The following is a 27,776-nucleotide window of genomic DNA, read 5'->3' as shown; positions in this document are numbered from 1 at the left end:
AAACATTATGCTCTTTCAACATTCAGATTTGCCAAGCTAACATTTAGAATAAAGAAAATACATCAGACAAGACTCAAAATACAACATTTTAGCTTTTATTATGATAGTACAAAATTTCACACACAACAACATATGTACAAAGCAGCCAAAAAAAAAGTAGGAGAGACCACAGCATTCAGAGTATCACCAGATTCAAAGAGACCTTGTTATCAACCATCTTGCAAATTTATTAACAAAGAGCCTTTGCTTCATTTCAAATGCAAATGAAGAGACGTGTACTGCTTTCAAAAGAGCTCCAACTTGAGAAAATATATGGAGAACAAGTGGATCACAAATGAGCAGCTAATCTATTAGACAAAAATGACAGTAAGCTATGAAAAAACTACTTTTAAAAGTTTCCCTCCCAATCGATATTAAAATATAAATGTAAAATATATATAAGCATTAACCTAAATTATGTTAAGTACTATTCTTTGTTAAATGCAAATGCAGAAAGTTTAGCAGAAGTATCCAGTGGCTTTTTCTTTTTGGCACTGCCCTCGTCTGACTCCTTATGTTCATCTACTCGTCCTGCTTCATCTTCGCGCTTTCTTTTCTTGGGGTCCGAGTCGCCCTTTGCTCTCTCCGTCCAGTTCTGAATGAAAAAGATACAGGATTTTTATACACAATCATGCGCACACAAGCAATAAACTGCATCGTTCAAATAAGCCTCGGTGATTGTAATTAAAAATGACTGACAAACCACTGCCAACCCAGACACATTTGTTCACGGTTGGTGTAAACAAAGGCGGTGAACATTTACAGATGACCGTGATGAGTCACCGGACCCATTTCACATATGAGCACCGGGACTCTTTCAGCACGTTCCCTCCCCTTCCCCCTCCCAATGTACGCCATTCACCATTGTAACGCACTCTTTCACCGCCTAATGCCACCCTCATGTCATTAACATAAGATCAATGAGTATGGCGCACACACCCCCAGCCTGAGTTTCCAGAGCAACAGTCGTACCAACCATTCGCCCTCCAGGCTGGAGTGTGTGAAGAGTCATTCTGTCCTGCACTGAGTGGCTCTGTGGGTGCGGGATCACGAACACATTGTTCAAACAGGCGGAGAGCATGAGTGTTTGGAAAGCCCACACATATACACAGGTAAGTGGAGATCAGAAAACAGGAGGATGCTTGCTAATGAACAATGTTTTCATGGATAAATTGAGTTAGAGCATAAAAAAATTGGAGGAAATTGAACTAGAAAAAAAAAAAAACCACACGAGTGCTTCCTGGATTAAATAACAGGTTGAAGGATTTGCTTGAGAAATTAGTAAACCGTTTTGGATAAAATACATGTCCCATGCATAAAATGTCTTACCAGTCTTTCCTCTGCTGAGAGAGTGCGGAAACGCCCCATGCCTTCCTTGATAACATCCATTTCCTCAAAGTCAGGATTGTCTGCGAGAATGCTCTTCCTATTCTCCTCCAGCCACAGCTGAAAGCCGGTTTTTGGCCTAAAGAAAGTAAACTGGTTACAGACAAGTGTAAACAAACCACTAAAAAGGACTGACAGTTCCTTAATCAATCATCTGCTACTTGATTAGGGAAGCACAACATACAGATGAACACACTGGTGTCAGCCAAAACAAATAGCGAAAGACTGATTCATCTGGCAATATTTTGTGATTTTCGACATCAGATAACAATATCGATTGATTTGCTATTTAAAAAAGAAAAGAAAAAAGAAATTAAAATTAATACTGATTATAACTAATAATCACATGACTAACTATAATTTTATTTGAGTAATTGTGGGATGTAAATAAATTATATATACACACAAACACACACTATTTAATAAAAGCAAATAAAATGAATAAAATGACTGAAATCAGCAGTGTTAATTATCTGCTTCAATCTGATTGAACTTCTATTGGAACACAATATCATGGTTTTTTTAATTAATAGAAATTTGAATTTAATAGCAAACTTTTCATCTATAGCAATAGAAGGTTCTTATATTTTATAATACACAGGATTTACATTTAGACTGGCACAAGAGCTTCAGGCGCCTTTTATCTTTAAAAAACAGATTTACACTATTGCCCTCACATTTTAACAGCCATAAAAATTATTATAAAAGCAATCATACAAACTTTTATATAGTGCATCTCTAAATTTGATAATTTATAGACACTTGGGCAACAATGACATCTGACATGGAATAGTTTTACTTTCAAAGATGTAAAAAAAGAAGAAAAAAGAAAAAAAGGATGTCCTTGTATCATTACAATTAAAGGTGCTGCGGTCTCTTACTTTCTGTTTTCGATATTCTCCGCTGATACTGGAGGTGTAGCCGCAGGAACTGGTTTAATTTTCTCTGCTTCTGATTGGCTGTCCTCCTGTTTCTTACGGTTTCCTTTAGAGGCGCTCATCTGCAGCAGTGTGGCCTGGGTCTTAAAAAGAAGAAAAAAAGCTACATTCAGACTGCAGAAAAACAAGAGTTCCATAACAGTGTGAACAGCACAAACCACATGGAATCTGATCTTTTGCTTTCTGATTTGTCCCACTTCCATATGTGGTCCTAAATCAGATACAGGTCTGATGTTTTGTAATGCGATCTCAGTCATCATCAGAATTCATGCGACTTTTACAGCACTCTAGATCAACATTCGTCACAATTCTGCACTGATGGGAGTCACTCCAAAGACTTTACATAGCGGTAGTTCTTTGGTCACTCATTGAGCATGAACGTTGGCAGCAAAGTTAGTCAGTGGAGGGACAGTGAGATGTCCTACGGAAAACGTTCAAAGCTGCAAAATTTGACTTGACGTTGCACTGAGGTCCTGACTCTGTGGTCGTTAAAAATCCCATGGCACATCTTGTAAAGAGTAACACCGTGTCCTAACGACATGCGAGGCCACGACACGCGATAAAAGATATCTTTTCCAAGTTAATCAGAGTTTTTGTCCTACCCATCCGCGACGGCGACACGCGGCGATTCTATTTTAGAAACGGTTTCTATTTTTCTGCGACGTCGCGGCTGGAGCAACAAACACAAAGTGTGGCAATGATAATCTCAGGTAGTGTTTATGTGCTTTATTTAATGTTAAAAGCATGCAATGTGACTTTGCATGTCATTTAGTGCTCCCAGCTTTGTAGCTGTAAAAGCAACAATGAATAATTCACCTCAGATCTTGAAATTAAACAAATGGAAACAAGAACGTTCAATCTGTGAACAAACAAGTGTATTCTTTGACAAAGATTGTTTTAGTAACTCAGTAGCCTATGTATTTTTAATAATGTTTAAATGGTGTAATATTTGTGAATTTGACCATGTAGCTACTGGACTATGTGCCGTCAAGATTACTCTCTGGTACCGTGCACTTGGTGCGAGACTCCACCCACACGCTGTTCTGATTGGCTGTGGGTTTTGATTGATCTCGACGCATCTCGCATTCGCGTCACGTCTAGTATGGACAGACAAATTATTTGTCGCAGGAATCTTATCGCATCGCGTCTGGTTAGGACACGGTGTAAGGGTGTAATCCTGGTGTCCTGGCCAAATTCCCTCGGCCTCCTAATAATAATCCCCTCTGTGTTTACTTCCATATGACAATGTACTGTGTGTCGTCTTTGTTATTGTTCTTTTAAGTTATTGTTCTTTTGTGCATGGCACTCGCTGTGAGATATGCTCGCATCTCACATATTTTTCTCTATGGCTCATCTAAAGACAAGTTTTGTACAAGATGGGATTTTTGTGTCCAGTGCATTGACTAAAAATCATAATGTTGCTTATATTCCAATAGAAACACCTCTGACATTTGACTCTAAGATTGTTTAGTTCTGATAGCAGAACATTTGTTTGAGGAAAAGATAACCAGGTCATCCCTTGCAGACAGAGCTAACAGTGAGTTTTATGGGGTCAGACAGGTTGTGTGACCCCACAGGGATGGAGAACATTTGTATTTGAGCAATACACTATACCTTGGACTTTGGTTTGGGTGCCAGGGGCTTCAGGACAGGGGCTTTGCCCTGTTTTGATGTTCCGCTGAGAGTTGCAGGTTTTCTGCTGGACATCGTCATGCTGTCCAAAACATTAGTCGTTCTGGGCTGACCAGCTGGAGAACTTGAGGACTTTTCTGCACCAGACACCTGTAAGTTTAAATGTATTTTTTTTAATATACTGTAAATGTAAAAATGCATACTATAAAGTATTCTTGAAACACAACACGTATATGGAGCTTGCTTACTTTCACTAACAATGTGCACCTCTTACCTTGAAAGGGTTCACGCGTCCTTCTCTGCTCACTGTGACACACAAGCACAACTTTATTGTCACCAGACACTCATCTCTCATGGCAGCCATTTATGCCACTCAAAGTCATTTGAAAAATTGTTAAATCAATTAGAAAGATAAAGATTTAATGTAGAAAAAAGTAGCAATATGAAAAATCCCAAAAAATTATTTCTACACTGAAAATAAAATGTTGAATTTGGCAGTTGATAGTTAATCTGAGATAAACGCTCAGTTTTGAACTGTTTTACATACTGATGAGTTATATCATTTTCCGTTTATAGAAATGGTTTAATATTCTACTCACCTGGTTTGGGAGAGGGCCTTTCAGGTGATTTTCCTCCTTTTTTGAATGGATTCAAACCTGGCAAGTCAAAATATCTTCATATCAAAAACCAATTAAATCAGGTGAAAAAATAAATAAATGCATTTCTTAATCTTAAAGCTGTCTACTGCAGTATTTGAGACTCATGCTGAAACAAGTAATGTGAATGAACAAGAAAGCCTCTATTTCAAACATTAAGAAACACACAGCTGAAATGCATGGGGCATTTAGTTTAATATACTACTTTTCAGATGTATTTAGAGAAAAAAAACAGCATATTTACATGGTTTCCTGGTCTCTGTTGATTCCTCATCCATTTGCTCTTCCTGTGGATATTCTTCCTGCTCTTCCTCCTCATCACAGCCATTCTCAACTTGTGCTTGTCTGCTGCTCATCTTACTGGATCGTCTATATTCTCCACTGGTGTGTCTAAATATACAGAAAGAAAACATTTGGCATGTTGGCATCACAATTTTTAAGGTTATTTGATTAAAAATTCAAAAGAGTTCCCAAAACTTTTGGTCAATTCCTACTATGACTATTGAAAGGGATTTTTTTCACTTTTGAAATCATTTTAAAGACATTGGATTCACAAAGCAGATAATTTATTTTAAAGTCACCATGAAATCAAAATTGACAATGATAGCATTTATTATAAATTATTAATGATGAACATCTCATCATCTGAGATCTGGACATCTCTTCTCTGACGATGTGTTTACTGGCACAAAGGCGGGACAACCTGTCACTCAAGATGACATCACAGCAATAGTAAACCAAAACCATCCAATCATTTCCCCATGGACAAAACCAAGTGACACTTCATTTTTTCTTGTTTGAGAAGCCATTTCACTCTGATATACATCACAATAGGACTTAGCGAAACATAACTACAAAAAAAGTATTCACAGTAGAAATATGAGGGGTTTTTTTTGTTTTACTTTTCTTGGCCTGGATACAAAAACAGAAAGACAAAAAAAAAATTCCTAGGTTGTTTCTAGGTTTTACGAACTTTAGGAGAGAATAAATAAGATAATAGGCATAGCACTGATCCCACAGTTCATACGCTTTTTCTGCTTAAAAACCAAGAAGAAATACTAGTTTCTAAGAAACTGCAACCAATCCAACAATTCTTAGACGTCTAATTTCCAGGAGTAGAAATGTAAAAAATTATAATTAATATAAATATAACAACCGGATTTCCGTGCTAACCTCTGATAGGCCGGCTCATCATCTTCTTCCTGCTCCTCCTCCTGCAGCTGATTGGCCTTTTCCAAGGCGAGTTCACTGAGTCTCTGTGCCAGGGCCATGCGTCTGGAACGAGATGCGTAACGGATGGCGAGCGTCACAACGCTGTGAGTCATCAGCTCAGCCAGCTCCATACACCGGAACTCACGCTCCAGTTTACACGACAGCTGCCCGGACGCACACACAAACAGACAACAAACAGCATAAAACATGGTGAGATGTCTGGAAGGACCGTTAAAACAAATCTGATCGAATGTGCAAGCCAAGCCTGAATACAAGACATACACATGTCAAAGCAGAGTTCTGATTTATGACATTCCACAATTGTTTTACAGAAATCACAGAGTGAAATTCAATCCAGGCATAAGCAATTGAATTTAACCAGGCTTTAACTTCCTGTTCTGGCCACGTGAATGACTTACAGCAAACATCTTCATTAGCAGTTCCTGCTGCTCTTTCTCGGCCTGAGACTGACCCTCGCTGTCAATTTCATAACCACTGGATGACAGAAAGTCAAAGTGGTTATGAAAGAGCATAGACCGCCAGTACTGCTCCTAGAAAATATAAACATAAACAGTTTTAACAAAACATATATTGCATATTTCAGGATCCACATCAAGTGTCAGACAAATAATGCACTGGCAAGACAGGGATGGCTACAACTGACTTTAAGTCCAGGTCAGCAACACTGGAAATAAAATATTATTAACATAAAATTTAATTAAAAAGAATGAAACAATGCATGTTTTTAAAGGCTGACCTATTTTATAAAAACACAACATTCATTTCACAAAATTCTGGAGCAAAAAACAGCAAGAAAAACTGCTAAGACATCATTCTGAACATGTCTATATAGACCAACAATTTAAAAAGTATAAATAAATAAAACACATATTAGTAGAGAACTCTACATGATACTATAGTTTAAATGAATTTGACAAGACTCCAGTATGGATTTTAGATCATACCTCCATTTGGCCTTTCTCTGTAGTGGTCTGGCAATAAGGCAGGTTAAAGGGCAGGACGGCCACAGCAGGACGGGGTAGGGTGGGTGGGAAACGTGAGCCTTTACATGGGATACACCTGAGACAAATGAGGAAGATTCCCAGTTTCACTGGCTATAGACACAGTGGGTCACAGATCTAAGGAAGCTTGTTTCTGTACCAGAATAAAAAATAAATAAGGTAATAGCGACTTTTTATCTCACAATTCGGACTTTTTTCCCCTGCAATTGTGAGTTTACATCTCGCAATTCTGACTTTTTATCTCAGAATTGTGTGATATAAAATCAGAATTACATTATATAAACTCACAATTGTGTTATAAAGTCAGAATTGCATGATATAAACTCACAATTGCGAGAAATAAAGTCAGAATTACATGATATAGTTGTAACTGCTTGTTATAAATTCACAATTGCATGATATAAACTCGCAATTTCATGATATAAACATTTATAAATGATATAAAAAAAAAAGGTAAGAATCGAGTTTATATCATGCAATTCTGACTTTAAATCTCGCAATTCTGACATTATATCATGCAATTCTGGGACATCAGTCAATTGTAAGATAAAAAGCCGCAATTATCTTTTAAATGTTTTAATTTGGGGCAGAAACAAGCTTCCATAGAGATCTGACATTTGTGAATAAAGGAAAATGACGCACCTGATCTGCTGTGGATTCTCATGAACCCCAACAACCCAACAATGGTCTGATTTGCTCTTGCAGGTGTCTCTGGTGTTGCAGACAGGAGCCCATGTGTTCCCCAGGGTCCGGTTCAGCATACGTACAACACCCTCCGAGTCAATACAGCACGGGGTTCCTGCAAAAAGAGTTACGATCATTCACTACACAAATAGGTAAAGGTAAACCAAAGAAACCACAGGACCCCTTTGATTAATTTTTTTATTCCATGTCTATTAGCTATGATTGAGGCTGTCTGTATGCATACACTACTGTTCAAAAGTTTGGGGTTGGTAAGGTTTTTTAATGTTTTTGAAAAGTCTCTTATGCTCACCAAGGCTGCATCTATTTGATCAAAAACACTTTACTTTTATGTACTGACCCCAATCTTTTGAACAGTATTGTGCATAGCATGTGACAACTATCAGGAAATTGAAGCTAAAATCAAGGTTACATAAACATTATCGAGGCAGTTGTTTATTTTTCTCAATTTCCTTAAAGAAAACAATTCAAACAGCAGGAAGTGAATACAGTAGAGCTTGAGGAAGTATGTGTGTAACTCCTGCTCAACCGGAGAAGGTGACTCACCCTCTGCAGTGAAGCCCATCCATGCCAGGTAGGACTTCCGTGAGAGAGGCAACGGTTCTCCGTGGATGACCTGCCTTCTCTTCCGCCCGAGCTGGAGCAGCTGCACGCCAAGGGCCTGGTCTCCATCAAACCCAGTACCTGACGGCATACATGACAATCAAGCTCAACCAATTTGCAGACAAAAAGCACAAGCAAAATCAGATTCATTTAGGAGAATCTGCTCAGATTCTGCAAATTCATATTGTTAGTATTAATGGTTAAAAGAAAGGATTTATTCCATTTGAGTCATTTGCAGATGTGGCATTTCACAAGTTATTACTTTAATTTAATTTAATTTAATTTAACATACAACCATTGGCCGATACAGCTATTTGTCACTTGCTCACTTATTTGAACCAGGCGACATGCATAAGTACCTCTGTGATACACTATGAGGAGCTGCTCTCCATGTCCTGCCATGCAGACCACAGCTCCTGGCAGGCTGAAGATCTCCTTCTGCACACCACCGATGGAGAACAGCCTGACCATCAGAGCACTGGTGGCCACTGCCACCCAGCCCTGACCCAAACACAAGGCACGCGCGTCCTCGCCTTTAGGAAGATCCACCATCCAGTCCTTATGAGTGTCCCAGCACGAGAAGTGCAAACACTGGATCTTACTGGAGAGAGAGAGAGAGAGAGAGAGAGAGAGAGAGAGAGAGAGAGAGAGAGAGAGAGAGAGAGAGAGAGAGAGAGAGAGAGAGAGAGAGAGAGAGAGAGAGAGAGAGAGAGAGAGAGAGAGAGAGAGAGAGAGAGAGAGAGAGAGAGAGAGAGAGAGAGAAATATAGTGAAAATTAGACATTTGAGAAAGGAACGAAAAGATGCAGATTTTCTATTAAAATATTAAGGACATAATATTAATTGTTTTCTATGATATTACTTGTTCTTTATAGCAAAATCTTTACTCTCTCTCTAATTTATATGTCAGTTTTCATATTCTTTTTACATGTAAATATCTTTGTCATTATGTTTAAGGAGTTTCAGGGTGTGATTATGTTACAACACTTGTACCATTGTTACATTTTCCACTTACACTATCTTACACAGTGTCCTTGTTAGATATGTTAAATATACTTAATGTAATAATAACAGTAAATTATGCATAATTACATGCAACTAACCCTAAACCAAACCCTAATCATAACCCTAACACTATTTTAAGTATTTGTTCTTAATATTACTCAGTACTTAAATGTGACCCTGGATCACAAAACCAGTCACAAGTCGCTCAGGTATATTTGTGGCAATAGCCAACATTGTATGGGTCAAAATTATCGATTTTTTTTTTATGCCAAAAATCATTAGGATATTAAGTAAAGATTATGTTCCATGAAGATATTTAGCAAATTTCCTATCGCAAATATATAAAATATTTATTTTTGTGAGTGAATGCAGCAAAATCGCGAACATAAACGGACAACTTTAAAGGTGATTTTCACAATGTTTTTTTGTTTTTTTTGCACCCTCAGATTCCAGATCTTCAAATAGTTGCATCTCGGCCATATATTGTCCAATCCTTACAAACCACACATCAATAGAAAGCTTATTTATTCAGCTTTCAGATGATGTACATATCTCAATTTAAAGAAAATTACCCATGTGACTGTTTTTGTGGTCCAGGGTCACAAATGTATAATTACACTAACAATAACATCTTAATATAATATAAAATATAATATAATAAAAATAACATGTAACCCGTTTTCCACAAAAAAATGGCTGTTCCCCTTTTATTTGCTATTCCACAAGAACACTTGCAATTAATTATTCATTTAAAAACAGTGCATTTCACAGATAGGCAGTAGTTTGCAATTCACCGACAGATAATTCACTACCGGATTAGTAGTTATGCAAATAAAAATGGAGGCAAAGTGCAAATTTGCTTCACAAACAAGGACAAGCAATTCAGGACAAAGGGGAAATGGGTCTATAGAGCAAGGTTCACTCCAGCTTCTCCTGACTGTAATCTAACTTACTGTAATATCTGACCTGTTGAATAAAAAGAAGATCTCTAAATCCAATTCAGCAAATGTCTAAATTAAAGAGATGAAAAACTTAATGTCTAAACTTAAATCAAGTAAACTATGATTACTAAGATCTTGTACCTGGCGAGCTCATCAGTTCCCTCACAGGCCAGCAGCACGGCCTCCTGGGATAGATCAGCCATGGTGTGGCCCAGGGAGTTGGTGAGATGCATGGCATGATGGATAGCAGTATCGTGAAACTCCACATCAATGGCGTTGTCCTGATCATCATTATAGCCACGGACGATGCCCACGGAGTTCCACATCTGAGAGGGAACATAGGGAGCTTTAAAAGACCTTCTCTTATTAAATAAAAACAAAAATATTTACTTTCACTACATTTGATTTAACAGTAAATCAACATAATCACTTCAAGTTGTTGTACAGTTCTTGTTGTTTGCACATTATTGTGTTTTCAAAATAAATTATTTTTATTAAATATTTGTAATGCATATTATGTTTATGGTGTTGAATTTTAGCGATTCCCAGTTTCAATTCCAATAAGGTAAAAAAAAAAAAGGTAAAAAAAATGAAACATTTAAGTAAACCATTTAGATATACACATTTAATCTGTGTCTTTTTGCAAATCATTCTGTTGCAGCTGAAAACCATGAACAAAAATTAGTAGCCTAAAGAAAACTTACACCAGGAACTTTTGCCTATGATTTTAACAAATATACCACAGCAGAAACAACTAGACTAACTAATATAAATTTCAGACATTATTAAAGACAAGTAAACAGTCAGTGATAAAATAAGAACAAACAAACGAATTAGCAATAGCACAAACAAACGAATTAGCAATAGCACAAACAAACGAATTAGCAATAGCACAAACAAATACCACTTAAAGAAGTTCAGGTATAGAAATTGAAGTCAAATGTAAAATAGCACTGTATAGATTTATTTTTATAAATAAAATATGGATTAACCCTTAAAAGTTATTCAGTCAAGGGCAGTGAGTGATTTTCTTTTTCTTTTGTCCTTAAAATTGACGGCACAGAGGCTGCAGGTTTATTAGGGTGCTGTCACTTTAAGACCTTAATGCACAGATCCAATGTACTGTACACATGCGTTTTCTTTTGTTAACATTCACTTAAGACATAACCGACTGTGTTTATGATGATATTTTGTCATAATCTCATGTGTATTTGTCAGTTTCTCGACCCAGCCCGAGTTGTCATCTGACAATTTTCTTCTAAAAACGAACTTTGTTGTATTATTTTCATGTTATCACTGTGAAGCTGCTTTGATACAGTACAATCTGTATTGTAAAAAGCGCTACATAAATAAAGGTGACTTGACTTGAAAATGGGTATGATTTCTCCTCACCATAAAGCGATGCATGAGGTGCACTGGGGTAGATCCCGGCTGGAAAGCCCTTTGGGGTTGTGATGGCATGGGACCCTCGTATATGGGACGGGACACTGCAGGAACAACAGCACTTCTGCCATCCTCCTCTGGAAGTCCATCCAGTTTTACAGAGCCTGGATCTTGAGACACCAAAACATCTGACCTTTAATTAAAGTGCTTTACTTGAAGTATCTTCACTATTTGCTTTGCGGTGATGTCTCATACCTTGAGAATTGTCATCGTCATCCAAGAAGGACCCTCTGTTCCGCGGTCTGCCCGTGGCAGGCATGAGGTCGTCGTCGTCGTCATCGTCGTCATCCATGATGGGTTTCTTCACTGGAGTCCGCGAGTCACTCGTGCCCTCGTCCAGCATCCGGTCATCATCCTCATCAAACAGGTCATCATAGTCATTTGTTTCTTTAGCTGCAGTGGCCTAAACATCAGCATAAAAAAAAACATTAAACATTAATTTACATGAGTTGAAAAAAAGGAGCACGTTTAAATTAACATTTATGTACAGACATTATATAATCAGTACTTCATGCATATTTCAGTATGAATATCAAAATGTGTTATAACATTTCAAAGTATCTGAATGAACATGAACTGATGTAATAATAATTTAAGATTATAATATTTTCATAATATATTTTCATAACTACATTAGTTAACATGAATTATCAATTTATAAACTATTTTTACAGCATTTATTAATCTCAGCATTTACAGAGATTAATAAATGCTGTAAAACATGATGAGAACATGATGACAATTTACATTTTTGGGTGAATTATACTTAACTACAGTAAGCTGTGTCTTGGATAAAACTCACTCGTTTCGTTTACATCAACGATACATATCGTCGCATTTTTATATTGCGATATCTCGTTATAACAATGAATCGTTACATCCCTATTAGACACTCATGACTTTACGTTGGTGATGCTATTTCTGGTGCAGTATGTTCAGGGAAAAACAGGCGAGAGCCTGAGGGTACAACTGACCTTGGTGTTCTGGATGGTAGAGGAAGAGGACGACACGTCTTCCAGGAGCCCGAGGCAGCCCTCTGTGTCCGTGTAAGCGATCCGGCCCCCTGAGGGATGCCACGCCATCCCACACACAGTGAACCCTTTCTCATGTTTCTGTCTGCAATGGTACAAGATCAACAAACACCATCACCACTAAAAACATCCTCAAATACAACCAATATTGTGTACAGTTATATTCAATGCAAGGTCAATACAATATATACAGTCAGATTTGAACAGTGTTGGGGAAAGTTACTTTAAAAGTAATGCGTTACAACATTGTGTTACTCCCTTAAAAAGTAACGCTACTTAGTTGCTTTTTATGTAAAGTAATGTGTTATGTTACTTTTGAAAAACTTTCTCAATTTAAAAGCATTGTGTTGCTTCACTAATTACTTGGGGAAAAGTAATCTGATTGCGTAACTCACATTACTTGTAAAGCGTTACCTCCAACACTGGGTTTCAACATCCAAAATTATCAATAATATTAAGATGAATATGACTATAACCTCTCGATACACAGTTTGGCCTCTACATCCCAAATCAACAGGTTTCCGCCAACTGTTCCTGCAGCCAGAAACTTCCCACACGGCGACCAGACCACAACATTAAAAACCTGGGGAGGAGAACGAATCGGAAAGAATTGTTCATGACAACATTAAAATGCATTGCAATATAACACACAACTTTAACCACACAGTACATTATCTCATCTGATACAGTAAGGGAAAGGTTAATACGCAATTGTAACGCTAATAAAGGTTTCCACCACCCACAAATGACCTTTTCTAATTATATTCCTCTTATAAGTAACTGTTCCACTGTAAACTACTGGATGGTTTTCTACTGACCTGCGTGATGAGTTCATCAGAGAGTGTGCTAACATGTGTCCATGTGTTTTTGTCATACAACTGAATGGTTAAGTCCACCGGTACGGCAAGCAGCTACAAGTACATACAACAATGAAAAAAAAGAAAATGCATCTTAATGTCACGACTGTTGTAAGAAACTGGTGATAGGAGTCATTTACAAGACTGACAGATTGACTGATGTGCTCATCAAGTAGTTATTTATGAAGCCACCGAAGAGAGAAACCTGAAAATGTTAAGTGAATTTTAAAAAAGCTTATATAAACGTGACATTTTCAATACCTTTCCAGAACGAGGCTGCCAAGCAAGTCTACACAGAGACTTGGCATTGCTAACATCACTTGACTTCTGGAGAACTTTCCATTGAGCAACTTGAGTCTAAAACACACAACAGGGATTAGCTTCACATTAAAATACAGAAGGGTCCAGAAGACTTTTTTTTGTGAACAAAACAAAGGCTCATATAAAATGCAAAACTATTGACGTTTCTGTTTTATTTTGCACCATGTGAATTAGTTTTAAATACATTTTCAAGAATAAAAGTTAACAGTTAAATTTGATTTGTTTATTCAATTGTTATGGTATGTAATAATAGTTACAATTACAAAATGCAATACAGAAGCGTTTTCATTAGTGCTCTGACTTTTGGACACCATTGTACATGTATTTCGTTGTATGAAGAGCTGATAAGGCCTCACCTGTGACTCAATAGACCACACAGTGACTGATCCATCACAGCTGGAGGAAGCCTGTCAGGAAGGCACATCAGCACAACAAAATTACCAATACTGTCCCAACAGTCGTTTTAAATACATTAATACTCATCAGAACATGTTAAATTTCACAAACAACACACAGGACAGTTCACAAGCCTGGGATCGGTAAGATGTTTAATGCTTTTGAAAGTGTATCTTTTCAAAGCAGTTTTTATTTAATAAAAAAATACAGTAAAAACAGAATTACGATGTAATATTATTACAATTTACAATAACTGTTTCTATTTTTAGATATTTGAAAATGTAATTTATTCTTGTGATGGCAAAGCTGACTTTTAGGCATCATTACTCCAGTCTTCAGTGTCACATGATCCTTCAGAAATTATTTGAATATGCTGATTTGCTGCTCAAGAAACGTTTCTTATTATTATCAATGTTGAAAACAGTTTGTGCTGCTTAATATTTTGTGGAAACCATGACTTTTTTCCAGGATTCTTTGATAGAAAGATCAAAAGAACAGCATTTATTTGAAATAAAAATATTTTGTAATATTATTAATGTCTTTACTATTCTTTCTTCAAAAAAATTAATAATAATAATCTAAATCGTACTGACCCCAAACTTTTCTACATTAATGTATGCGACAAACATGACAGTGATAACTGATTCACGAGCAATTCTTAATTTAGACACATTTAAAAAATAACTCCTGTTGACCATTAAAAAAGGCACAATGACACTCACAAGGAACTCATCAGAAGGATCAAGAGCCACACTGAGGACGGGAGCGTCATGCCCACGTAGGGTCTTCTGCTGACTGCTGTCCGCCACCTCCACTATCTTCACCAGGAAGTCGCTGGAAAACAGAACGCCAAAATTAGCCCCTTCATCCTCCACCATTTTCAGCTCAACAGAGACTCATATTGGCACTGTAGATCTTTTGATCTGAAGTGGGGAAATAAATGAAAACTCATTTCCGACCTCTATAGGAAGAAAAAAAAAATCAAATAACCTGTTTGGAGCTCAGCTGCCAGTGCATCAATATTCAAGCATCGGCAGCGGGATAAAACTGCTCAATCAATGCTGTGACATGCTCGCTGCCTTCATCCGTGATGCAGCCACTCAAAACAATCCATATGTCCGGCAAACGGCCATTTGTAACTAATCATACAACAATCGAAGTGGTTTCCTCTCCACAAAAGCACGGAGATGGGAGAACTCAAATATTAAATGACCCATGAGATTTGAATGATTTTTATTTCACCAATTTGAACTAATACACAAAACTGCTACTAAAAATACATATAAAAAACTAAACATGGAAATAAGACAAACATGCTTAAAGGGATAGTTCACCCAAAAATTTAAATACGGTCATTTACTCAACCTCCAAACCCGTAGGTCTTTTGAGGAAAATAAATCCTTATAAATCGAGCAGTTTAATCCAAGCCTTCTGAAGAGACACGATCGCTTTAAAGGGGACATATCATGCTAAATGCACTTTTTTAGCCCTTAAATGCATTTTGTTGTATATTTGGAGTGTTTAGAAGTACAGAAAAGATGAAATTATTCTCTTCAGGTGCTTCGTTGATATCTTTATATTCTGTTTTGGTCATATTTTTCAACCGGTTCAGATTTTTCTGTTATCTATGACGTTTTTTGAACTATCACGTCACAGTATTTGCAGCGGAACTGCCAAATAAGGACATTGACTTCCGGCCCAACACTTCGAGCAATCCGCCATAATTATTTCTCGCTGCAATTTTGTAGTCCAAGCTAAAGGATGCAGAAGTTACGAGAGGGTAAGTTAAAATGTTCGGTTGTTGGATGTAGTAACCCACACGCTTCATTACACCGTCTAATTTAGATGAACTGCCGCGCTTGTGACAGGAGCATGTTTAACTGAAAGAACGAGCAGAGAGAGAGACCCGGTCGCGCGCGCGCTCACTCTCTCTCTTCAGAGCCAGGCGAAAGTGTAAACAAGACATCACCGTCTCCAAACTAGACGCTGTCTCGCTCTCTCTCCCTCGGACATATTAATCAAAATAAATCGACACGGTGGTAAAAGGTCGGAAGACCAAAGTTTCATGTGTAAATACAGTAACACACCATTGCGATACATCCATATGAAGACGTTGTTCTGCAGGTTCGTCGTCTTCATTTTCATCTCGCTCCGGCTCTGGCTCGAACATGTAAGGCTGGCTGGACAAGTCTTCCGTTGTTGACATTTTGTTAATAACGTGTGTATAAAAGTTTCTGTGCGCTAGATAATCCTATCTCTGCTACCAGACTACAAAAATGGCCGAACGGGGTGGAGTTGAACCGAGTGTCACCGCTACAACCTGGAGAGGGGGAGGGGTATGAAGTGTCTCAATATTATTTAAAGAGACCGCACCAAAACGAGTTGCTTTCAGAAGCACATTAGAAAAGGGGTAAAAAAGGGGCCTGTGGAGCTATAATAATGAGGAATTCAGACCCAAGCATTGCAGTTCCGCTTTATATAGACTACAAATGTATGATTTATATGTAAAAAGGAACAATTTAAAAGCATGATATGTCTCCTTTAAATGATGAACAGATTTCATTTCGGTAAACAGAAGCTCAAACATGCTTGCTTGATGCACAAGAACCAAGTTTTTTTTTCTAGACTGTCAAGCAAGTACTGTTGAGCCGTTCATATGGATTAGTTTTATGATCTCTTTATGAACATTTTGAATCATCTGAGTTTTGGGTAAATAGACTTTCAACAGGGGGACAGAAATCTCTCAGATTTCATTAAAAAGTTCTTCATTTTTGTTTCCGAAGATGTGTTTTTAGCATTTTACAGTCATTTATGACATGACCATTTACATTTTTGGGTGAGTTGTCCCTTTAAGAACACGATTGCAGCATGTAAAGGAATGAAAGCAACTCGTACCTTGAGCCGGCAGCCACTCTTGACCCGCTGGCGTTGAAGGTGACGTGGTTTGCGTTGGTGGTGAATCGAGTGAGTATGCCATCTGGATCTCCCTCTGGGAAAGTGTGAATCTGAACAGTGTTGTTGGAAACTGCTGTAACTAGCTTTCCATTCTGTAGGAAAAAATAAACACTGACATTTAAATAGCAGTAAAATTAACAGGATTCAAATATAATTGACCGTTTTCAGGTGTTTTACGAGAAAACTCTCTGTAGCATTATTAATGTAATTATGCTTTTATAATACACTGTGAAAGAACATACCAAAACAAACGTTAACTTACCTTCAAGGCTACAGAATAGACCTTCTCCCCGACATTTATAGACTTGGGATCATCGTCATCTAGACTTTCCCATATGCGGACATCACCATCACTCCCACAAGTCACAATACACCTGGGAAAGATCATAAAGTGGATTACAGGCATCTTATTATTGCCCATTTGTTAAGTCTGAAATTAAATGTATGTTTTGAGATATTGCAAAAGATGTCACTTACTTTCCCACATCATCAAAGCAGACATCAGTGTGGCCTTCTGAGTGACCGTAACGCATGGGCTTCCTTTCACACGGCATGATGCTCTCAGGAGGACAACCAGATACAGGACAGACAATGTCTGCTGCTGGTGATATGTGTAATAATATATATTAGTATTACATATAATTTATATATTTTATATATAATTCATTTTATATTTTAAATTAAGCATTTCATATACAGGAATAATGCATAATTTAATTTGATAACTAATTCGATAAAGTAATTTATCCTCAGTGCTATTGCAATACAATATTACTCTTTATAGAGTCTTATAGCCTAATGTAACTTACACACATTGATACACAATTTGCTTATATAGCAGATATACTAATAATGTAAAAATATATAATGCTAATAATTAGGCCTACAGCATTCTAATTTACTTCTATAATCAAATATATATATAAAAAAAATACATTATCTGTAACTACTGGGACTTGTAACAAATGATATTGTTTTTATTCATTTAACTTCCCTACTTGATCTCTCTTGATCTCTTCCTCTCTCAAGGAACAGAATGACCATGATCACATATACAAATCAGAAATTGAAATAACGTCATTTGACAATTTTTTGTTTTGTGATGCAAACATAATCAGCCTTTACTAAAAGTAAGATAATTTTTATCTGAAGTTTAGACAACAACAACAAAAAACTATATTTGGAAAACAAAGAAGTGCAAATGTGCTTCTAACTTCTAAGACAGCTAATGTCCATGCAAAATGATCAACAACCGCGGAATAAAAACAAAATATCCTAAGGGAGAATGCAAGTGTCAAAGTAAACGATTATAATCGAATAACAATACATCGATATATGCTGCATAAATGTTTTAAACAACGCGCTGTACTTACAGCTTTAGCTTGGCGGTAATTCTCAGCATTCAGCGCCACACTCGCTCACATCTCCCGCGCTGACACCAGTGACGTGCAAAAGTGGGACGGACCGTTCATTTTTACCAAATGTCATTGGCTGAATCAGAGTCTTGACCCCACCCAAAGTGTGACGTGTGGTGACGTTCCAGATATATTAGTTCTACATTAAAAGTATTTTTAATAATTATTTATTGTTATAAATGAATCAGTCGAACATTTCTCATAGCTAATATTATTTTTAAATGCTTGAGCCGCATGTAAAAACAATGTAATCGTTCTCCAAAAAAAAAAAAAAGGCAAACAGCAATTGGATCTGCCTGAAGCAAAACTGTCTGGTATAAGGATTAAGCATCAATAATGTAATACAGCCTAGGGTTGTACGTTTAATCCTCTTCAAGAGAATAGACAAATTATCCTCATTGTCTGTTTGTTGAATAATTTGATACTCCAGGAAGCAGCTCTTGTATCTGCTTGTAGAATGAAATGCAATACCAAATATTATGATAAGATTAATGGTCACATTAGGGCATGTCATTTCTGCATGATTTAGTTCCTGTCTTTTTTGTTTGTGGACGTGTGTCCGGATTTGCCTACATTTTAAAGACGAATTGTTCCCAGAAGGATCTTTGAGACATTTAAAATCTGAAATCACCTAAATGGTGATCAGCAAATAGCCCCTACAAGAAAAATGTGTCTGTACTATTTTGCTAATTATGAATGCAACATTTGTTATTTTGTCTATATAGAGGTTCTTCTAATATTTCACAATGGTATATGAGCTATAAAGCTATGAGTTCATGATAAAGATCCTTCACTTTAAATTCATAAAGATTTCATCATCTGACGAACATAAATATTTAACATGAATGGGTTTGGCAGATCATGAGTAAATCAGTTTTCTAAAAGAGAATCCTATCACATTTAGTAAAAAGTGAGAATATTATTGATCTTTTAATCAATATAAGCCCCTCAGTTTACTGGTTTTGTCCCTGTACATCAATGCACCCAGATTCATAAATAGCAGTTAACTTCACATATAGTCACCCAGTGAAATCTTATATGATAAAACATAATCTGAAAGGAGATTTGATGTAAACCACAGCACAGCGAAACAAATCAGTCTTAATTTATTTGTTGATTCTATTGCTTGTTTTATTGAAAATGTTTAGCTACAATATGTGGTTGAATTGCTTCAAGACTGCGTGGTTATACGGGACAGATTTATCAAATAATATACTGACATGGTTTTGCAACTCAAACAGATATGGTTTAGGCACTGTTTAGTTCTAAAATACAAGATGAATAGATGGTAGTAGTAGTTAGAAATTGTCAAGTCAGTTTTACAAGTCTGCTATCTAGTGGAATCTGGTAAGTACTACAAAAAGAAAAACTTCCAATAAATGAAACAAAAGTTATTAATTCCCTGTTTTATCATGAAGATCTAGGGTACAAAACTGCATACAAAAAGTAAAAATTGCATACAAAAAGTAAATGATGATAACAGATGATAAACAAGAACAAGAAAGAAATGAAATTCATATAGTAGAAAACCTGCAAAAAAAATACTTAATATGTGAACCAATGTCCTACATATCTTTGGTTTGCACAAGATTATATTAGAAACATGAACTGTTTTTTTGTTTTGTGCTGCATGGTAACTACGTCCACCATGCTGTGTTGAATACATTTACTGTGCCTTTCAATCCGTCAAATCCAGCAACATGTAGTTTCGTCCCATTTCTGTCACAGTTTTTAAACAGCACAAGCTCCATTGCACCGGTAGTGGTATTGCCTAAGGAAGTGTCTCAAAGTGTAGGGTAATGGCAAAGCATCAATGCCCTGATACGTTGTACAGCTACAGATGACCGCCCTGCACATGTGCTGCAGAGAGAACGGAAAGTTCCTAGGAAGAGGGCGAGAGAGAAGAGGCTCAAAAAACAGGCAGCTGGCAGGGTCACTGTAGTGCTTTAGTAGGCCCGTGACGCTGGAATCTCTGTACATGCAAGGGTCACGGCCATCAAAGCTAAAGCGCTTCCCATTTTGCTCTATCCGAGCGTGGAGGGAGCGGCTATAGCGCCTGAAGCTAACCGAGAAGAGGTATTCGTCCTGGGCAGAGTCTCGTAGCAGAAAGGTTCCTTCTGGTTGCCCTTCCAAAAGCTGCTCAGCTTCGAAACGATCCAGGACCCCCCAATAACAGGGGCTGTTGTTGATCTGAAGCAGATCTGGAACCAGGATGTAGTCAGTGTGGGCGCAGCACTGGGCGTCCCCATGTGCAAAAGACGGATCCCAGTCATCCAGACTAGAAGCCCCGGATGAGTTGATCTCCTCCCAGGAAATGAGCGCTGGAGGTGAGGAGGATAACAAGGGACCCTTGGGTTCGGTTTCGATGCTTAAAGCGGGTTTGGTGTGAGCGCCGTGTCTCTTGATCAGATGCCAACACTGAGCCAGTTCAGATTTCGGAGAGAACGGACACTTGTCCTCCATGAGCTCGGACACATGAATCTTCCGTTTGGACCAAAGGAGGACAGAGAACGGGCGCGAGGACCCGGACTGGTGATGATGGTGGTGGTGGTGGTTTCGAAGAGGAAGGCACTGGCCAACGGCATCCTGAAACTTCTGCCTCAGGGAACGACGGGACAGACCTTTCCTGCAAGGAGAGTCTGAATCTGGTTCTCCAGGGATCGTGCAGCTGCACTTTCGCTCTCGACGTCTCCGAGGACAAGAGGCAGAGCGTACGCCCTGGTCGTCTGTTCCTTCCCCATCTTCCCCTCTGGGCGCTGTCTCATGGCGTGACCCTCGGGACCGTTTTTTAATACTGCGGATGTAACTATCAGCACTCCAGCTCCGCAGGTTCTTGGGACGTGTGTCCGAGTTTTTGGGCTTCCTCTCGGACATTGTTGCAGGCCCTTTTCAGAAAAGTGCTGCACAGAATTTGAAAATCAATTACGATTGGCAAAGAAAAATATGAGGAATAATACTACTGCTACTACTACTGAAAGGCATAAAATATTACAAAATTAATGAATGCACTGTATATTGATGTACAGACACAGACTATTCATAACCAATTACAGTTCCAAATAACTTTTTTGTGGTGAGTTATCAGGAAATAAACAGGATTCTATTCACAAATATAAAAATACTTCAAATAGTTGACTAATAATCCATTTTTTTTATTTAGTTAAAAACTATTTTACATTTAATAACTAAAATTAAATAAACTAAATATTTAGGAAATTAAATGATATTAAAAATTAAATATTTATATATATACTGTATGTATATGTATATATTTATATATATATATACACACACAAACATTTACACACACACATATATATATATATATACTGTATACACACACAATTATATATATATATATATATATACACATACATACATACATGCAATTATTATGCAATTATATATATTTTATATATATCATATACATTTTATAAAATAAATAATTACATATTTTGGAAAACTGTAATGTGCACCGTAAAGCAGTTTAGGTCTACATAATTTTTATTTTTTTTTTAAACATTAATTTAAAAAACATTAAATACATTAGATCATCTGCACTCAGGATATCTGTTATTTTATATATTAATATACATATAACAACTATATACAAGTAACAGACGCACATACAACTAATAACTGAAAACTTCAAACTATCAACCAGTATCTTTATAAAAAAAAATTATAATAAAATAATCAAATCCTACCTTCAGAATAAAATGCAGGATGGAAAATCTTACGTCCTCACAGAGGAGTGATGAATTTCTCCATGCCTGAAGTTCGTGCAGTGAGAGCTCGGCATGAACTGAAGGGAGGAAGCGCATCCCTCCTATTTAAAACCTCTCAAGTATCAATTCCTCAGAGGAATACTTGCCCTTCACTGGACGGAAGAGGTACTTTTGTCAATGGACAGTTAACCTAACATATACAACGATGAATACGCTGTCCTGAAGAAATGACATTGAGAATTTTAAATGAGTAGGCAATAGGATGTATAATCAATATCAGTTTTAAACTATCATATATACTGTATATGTTATACCTGCTATATTATTATAGGCAGTTTTACTTGCAAAAACATGTCTATCTCTTAAATAAGCCACAAGACCACAACATTAAAAATCTTTTTAAATGTATTAGTTTTTAGCATGAACTTTGACTGACCATCAATGAATCAATGAGCCAAATGTAATTAGTCAATAATAATGGACGTCTATTTACGAGAGCAACCTTGTTAGGAAGGAAATGGGAAATTTCCTAACAGACACTGAGAGCTCTACTTCATTGATTTATTGATTGATATGTGCCCTGCTTTAATTTGGGAACATCCGGCAAACATTTGCCTGGCGTAAAAGCAATTTTTGACACCCATTTCAGATGGTGGTCAGGCCAGGGGTCCACATCCACCCAGAAAGTATCAAATATCAAGAGTAATATCAGAGGCATGCAGTTCCGGCCTGCTAAATGGATTACAAAATAAATTCAATAATTCATTATGGCTGTGAAGTCATTAGATGATATCATTCTCAAATATTAAAATATGTTACTCTCTTTTGTTTAATATCACAGGCAGGCCACTGTATAGCAATGAATTATTCAGCAGAGCATCCTGTGCATCTTGTTTTCATAAATTTTCACTGTAATCTGTCTCTCTCTTTTTCACTCTACACACAAATGTGTGAGGCCAGCAGGACAGCATGCCAGAAACTGAGTGATGAATTCTCTTGCGATCTGTTAAAAGAGGTTGATCGGATCAATGTGTAAAGGCTCTTCATATCTTACAAATGTAAGAACAAGGAAGAACTATTATGCGTCCGGTCCTTTCTCTTATAATATTCTTTTCCCTTCTTGATGTAGAACTTAAAAAATAAAGGCAACATTTTGCATGTATTTTTACAGTGTGAGTAAATGTAATGAAAGTATTTTTTAATTGTAAGTGAAAGTTATGAAATTATATGAATTTAGGAGATGTATGTAAATTGTTCAGTTTATTTACGTTTAATTTGTTCAGTCTTAAGGGATAAATAAAAACTTCTAATGAGAATTATAATTGTTGAAATAAACTAAAATAAACAAGTTTAAGTACTAAAATGACTAAAACTGAAATAAAAAAATATTAAAAAACAAAAATATATTAAAAAGGAAATACAAAATATAATGAAATACTATTATAGAATAAAAAAAATACTAAAAGACAGCATTGCCACAAACAAAGGATGATAACGATAACGACAAATATATAGTTTTAAAAATCGTTCCAAATATAAAAGAGTAACAGAGTCAACACCACAACTATAATGATAAGGGCACAGAGAAACAATATACAGAACAATATTGTACGTTGGTAAGGATGCTAATATGGACCTAGTTTTCAAATGTTTTTTAAAGTTATCTTTGTAATTATCGTTCCAGGTTTGAAAGTGTCGGAACAATCACCTAACTTAATTTAAAGTAATCACAATACTGATAGGTTACACAAGATGTCAACAAAATAGCCCGGAAAACTGTTAAACAATACAACCATAATTATTCATGCCCCAATGCATGCTGGGAAGCGGATGAAAAGGACTACAAAACCATTTGTAGGCCCATTTGAGCAAAAAAAAAATTTCAATAAAATAACTTACTGATAAGACGTTGATCTGCCGTAATAGCTTGACCTAAAAAACAAACAAACAAACAAAACAGTGAGTTAGAATAAAAGGCTTTAACTACTTTTAATTACCATTATCAAAATGTATTCTTATAGTGAATTTTGAATCATCATTTGGTGAGCAGCATCATTCATTTATTCCCCTCTAACCTTCCCTCCCCATGAATTACTAGAATTTTACTGCTTCTATCAAATACTTGGACTAAATTTGGATCCCCACCAGACCGCACAATGCAGAAGTGAAGCATGTTTAGCTGGAAGAAGTAACGGGATCAGACAACTGGGAGAACAAGCTCCTGTATCACACATGTGCACAAATCTGTCCTCTTTATCTGTATGCTATAGTGAAAAATCATCTTCCTCCACAAAGAGGACAGTAACTCAGTATGCCCATTAACATGGCACAGTTTATCAAAGAGAGGGAACCTTGCCAAGCGAGTCTCAGATATGCCAGCTATTACTGTGCTATCGATCTGATGCACAGCAGAGCAACCATGGACATCATGAATTTTTCATTTGATTGCATTGTCAAACTGTAAGACAAAAGCCATACAAGCCTTACTCTCATTTTATGAGCACTTTTTTTTTTTTCAGTGTACAGTCTTAACACCTCCCCCAAGACTTGTTTATGGTAATAAGGAAGTTTAAGGCTCTCAGTAAAAGACTCCTGCAGTCATAATGATTCCATTGTCTGCACCGGTTCACAACATGTCTGGCCGATAATATCACATGACCATCATTCAAGTGTAGATGCTACTGATGTTGCTTCAGAATGGTGGCTCTTTGAGTGATGGAAAGTCTGTAATTAAATCAGCGGGAAGTCTCTGGCTCCATGGCTCTAGTGTTCATGTTCTCTCCATTGATCTGTATCAGTATCTGGATGGCTTCAGTAACGGGTGTTGCAGTTGAGGTGCTCTGGGTGTCTGTGTTATGGGCTAGCAAGTGCTTTAAGAGAAATCAAATTGTCTGCTGTTATTTTAAAGCCAAAGTGTGTGATTTGTTAGTATTAAAATACTTCCTAATATGCAGATACAAGAAAGTAAAGCATTTGCAGATGGATTTGTCTCTTTGGCGCTATAACACTTTGATGTATTTGTTTATGCATTCAGACAAGCCCAAAATAGCAACACTGACTCAACCAGTGGCGTGAGTTTGAGGACAGGATTATCTATTTGACCGGCCAATAGCAGATGCCGATGTGTTAAGACAAACACTGTTGGTACATATAATAGAGATTTTTGCACTTTTGATTTGAACCAGTAAGCAATCACATAGCAACACATTAAAAACATCCAATCAAAACAACTCAGCAACTGCTTTGCATAAAAACTGATTAAAGTTGGCATGAAGAAAAAATTTAGGATTTTGTCAATCGGGAATTGGTTGGATGGTTGTGGTTTGCTATTGGTCGATCTCGTGTGAGTGACAGGTTATCCCGACCTTAAGCCGAAAAACACATTATCAGAGAAAAGAAGAGATGTATCTGCAAGAGGGAGGGGAACTTGTTTTGATTAAAGATTACGAGGGCATATCAATTTAAAAAAAAAAAATTATTACGTGCACAGATAAATAATTTATAATGCATACTATTCAACATTCCATTAAAAGCAAGAATTGTCCTTTTTTATTTCAAGGTTACTTTTGCACTTTTACAAATGCATTAAATTGCTTACCAGGGTACTTTTTATCTACTTAATTAGTTTGAGATCTATTTTGGGGACATAATATAATTCTCTAATTAATTTAAAATATACAATCTTATTCTCTGAGTTTCATCAGAAGTTTGTCCATAAACATTGCATTTTACTCATATGGTCATATGACAAGAGTGAACAGAAAATTCTGGAAACACTTTAGTTTAGGGTCACTAGTTGCTTATTAGCATGCATATTCCTTGGACATTGGCTGTTTATTAGTTCTTATAAAGCACATAGTAATGCTTTATTCTGCATGACCATATTCTACATCCCTACATCCTACTCAATACCTAAACTTAACAATTACCTTTCTAACTATTAATAAGCAGTAATTAGGAGTTTATTGAGGCAAAGGTCATTGTTAATAGTTGGTGTATAGTGAGAATTGTACCCTAATCTAAAGTGTGACCAAAACTATAAGATTTACAAATATAGCATCATCAATTATTTTATGTACATACATTAAATAGGGCGACAGTGTTACATTGTTCTGTTTTAATAAATCATGTACATTAAAATATGTTAGGCCAATATTTGCTGTCTCATTTTTGCGGCCATGTACAGGCATTATAGACTAACAGACTGTATTTCAATGATTTGTATCTCACTCAATGTAATGATCCATGGTATAGTCATGTGAACTAGTATATCAGCTTTCTGCAGGCATTTTGTGTGCTCTCAGCCTCCCTATTTCCCGCAAGGTTCATTCAATACCTGCTGTCTCTCGGCTTCCCTTTTCATGCAAGTTATTGAGCTTATTAAGTATGCCTGCAGCATTTTTAAGCAGTAATTGGAGACGCATTATGGAATCACTGTTGTCACAAGTGCTTTGTCTATATGTAGCCTACCATCATTATTTCATTAAATGTGTGTGCACCATATTGGAAAGCCACACCATTAAGCCTTATTTGCTAATTTCTTTGAAAAATTATTTTTAAATGTTCGATATGGCATTGTTAGAATGGAGAAATGAACTAAAACTTTTTTCTTTCTTTTTTCTTATTGGAAAAAATGGAATTTCCAAATATTCAATTAGCAGAATGGTTGGTTTATATGTATATTATTAATATTATTTTGATATTATACCTTATATAGTGCAGGCACATGGAAGGATTTGCGATCAATGGTGTTTCCTTCTCACATTTCTTGTTGGTCCTTTCTGTACAGTCACATCCTACAGAAGATATCTGCTTAAAAACATTCGAAAATATTACTAATATTTATTTTTGTTTAGACACTTGAGAAAATCAATACGAGAAGTTAGAGAGAATTCCAGTAACTGGTGCTGATTCTTTCCATCTGACAGCCATTCAAAATTAGCTGTGTATTCTGACTAAAATAATATTTATGCAAGTAACATATAAATTGAAAATGTCATTATAGTATAGCCAATATCACACTGTAAAGTGCATGTATTACATAACTTATCAGTTTGTCGCTGTGCCGATATGTATTAACCGTGAGGTATTTTGGCTTAACTTATTTACCACAGTAATATTTGTAGGTGTTCGTTCGAACGTGGGTTACACGGTGGGTAGTAGTAGTACGTACATTGACAGACTCCTTTTCATTTCAATCTTGAGTCTTGGCAAACCAGAAGGTGTCAGTTTTCATATTCAACACGTCTAAGATCACAGAACCAGTTTATAAACTTCACGTTTATCCTGCTAAACATCTTCTCTTTTTTCACTATACGGATATGAACGTCATTGCACCGCGCCCTCGTTCAACCCCGCGCCACGTCATATTCCACGCAAGCAGACAGAGGGAGGAGGGGGTGAGACGCGCAAGTCCCGCCCTTTATCTGATCAGTATTTGCGATGATTGGTCAGATGTACTTGGAGCAAGTTTGCGATTGGACAATTGAGAAGTC

The 27,776-nt window shown here is 36.7% G+C and overlaps 2 protein-coding genes across 11 annotated transcripts; both read right to left on the bottom strand.

The window, feature by feature from the left end:
- Positions 1-73: 73 nt before the first annotated feature.
- On the bottom strand, positions 74-18,582 carry wdhd1 (WD repeat and HMG-box DNA binding protein 1). Of its 3 annotated transcripts, none has more exons than XM_082142305.1 (26): positions 18,512-18,582; positions 17,616-17,739; positions 17,401-17,512; positions 17,079-17,230; positions 14,906-15,017; positions 14,144-14,194; positions 13,728-13,823; positions 13,428-13,520; positions 13,086-13,192; positions 12,553-12,694; positions 11,774-11,981; positions 11,528-11,688; positions 10,277-10,461; positions 8,550-8,791; positions 8,134-8,271; positions 7,528-7,684; positions 6,829-6,943; positions 6,283-6,414; positions 5,825-6,027; positions 4,896-5,041; positions 4,595-4,651; positions 4,270-4,301; positions 3,978-4,145; positions 2,307-2,446; positions 1,369-1,504; positions 74-634 (listed from the first exon to the last, which is right to left on the bottom strand). In XM_082142305.1, the coding sequence occupies exons 2-26, from the start codon at positions 17,690-17,692 to the stop codon at positions 467-469; spliced, it is 3,330 nt and encodes a 1,109-aa protein (XP_081998431.1). In that variant the 5' UTR covers positions 17,693-17,739; positions 18,512-18,582; the 3' UTR covers positions 74-466. The 3 variants fall into 3 exon arrangements, with proteins under 3 accessions (XP_081998431.1, XP_081998433.1, XP_081998432.1); XM_082142307.1 differs by having other exon boundaries at positions 4,896-5,020; XM_082142306.1 differs by having other exon boundaries at positions 17,616-17,736.
- A 573-nt stretch (positions 18,583-19,155) lies between these two features.
- socs4 (suppressor of cytokine signaling 4) lies at positions 19,156-27,632 on the bottom strand. Of its 8 annotated transcripts, XM_082142583.1 has the most exons (5): positions 27,455-27,632; positions 26,990-27,090; positions 24,181-24,213; positions 22,261-23,284; positions 19,156-21,453 (listed from the first exon to the last, which is right to left on the bottom strand). In XM_082142583.1, the coding sequence occupies exon 5, from the start codon at positions 21,425-21,427 to the stop codon at positions 20,285-20,287; it is 1,143 nt and encodes a 380-aa protein (XP_081998709.1). In that variant the 5' UTR covers positions 21,428-21,453; positions 22,261-23,284; positions 24,181-24,213; positions 26,990-27,090; positions 27,455-27,632; the 3' UTR covers positions 19,156-20,284. The 8 variants fall into 8 exon arrangements, with proteins under 8 accessions (XP_081998709.1, XP_081998710.1, XP_081998711.1 ...); XM_082142584.1 differs by having other exon boundaries at positions 22,261-24,213; positions 26,990-27,093; positions 27,391-27,632; XM_082142585.1 differs by having other exon boundaries at positions 22,261-24,213; positions 27,391-27,632.
- Positions 27,633-27,776: the final 144 nt, after the last annotated feature.

The sequence above is a fragment of the Leuciscus leuciscus genome, assembly GCF_965113295.1.
Source record: "Leuciscus leuciscus genome assembly, chromosome: 17".
NCBI classification, from domain to species: domain Eukaryota; kingdom Metazoa; phylum Chordata; class Actinopteri; order Cypriniformes; family Leuciscidae; genus Leuciscus; species Leuciscus leuciscus.
Note: the sequence above shows the minus strand (reverse complement) of the source record. Positions and strands in the feature narration are given on the sequence as shown.

Coding starts and splice junctions, on each gene's coding strand:
- socs4 (XM_082142584.1), bottom strand. CDS start 21,427: ATGTCCGAGAGGAAGCCCAAAAACTCGGACACACGTCCCAAGAACCTG.
- wdhd1 (XM_082142305.1), bottom strand. CDS start 17,692: ATGCCGTGTGAAAGGAAGCCCATGCGTTACGGTCACTCAGAAGGCCAC. Junction 17,231..17,400: donor TCTATTCTGTAGCCTTGAAG/GTAAGTTAACGT, acceptor TTTTTCCTACAG/AATGGAAAGCTAGTTACAGC. Junction 4,652..4,895: donor AACAGAGACCAGGAAACCAT/GTAAATATGCTG, acceptor TTGACTTGCCAG/GTTTGAATCCATTCAAAAAA.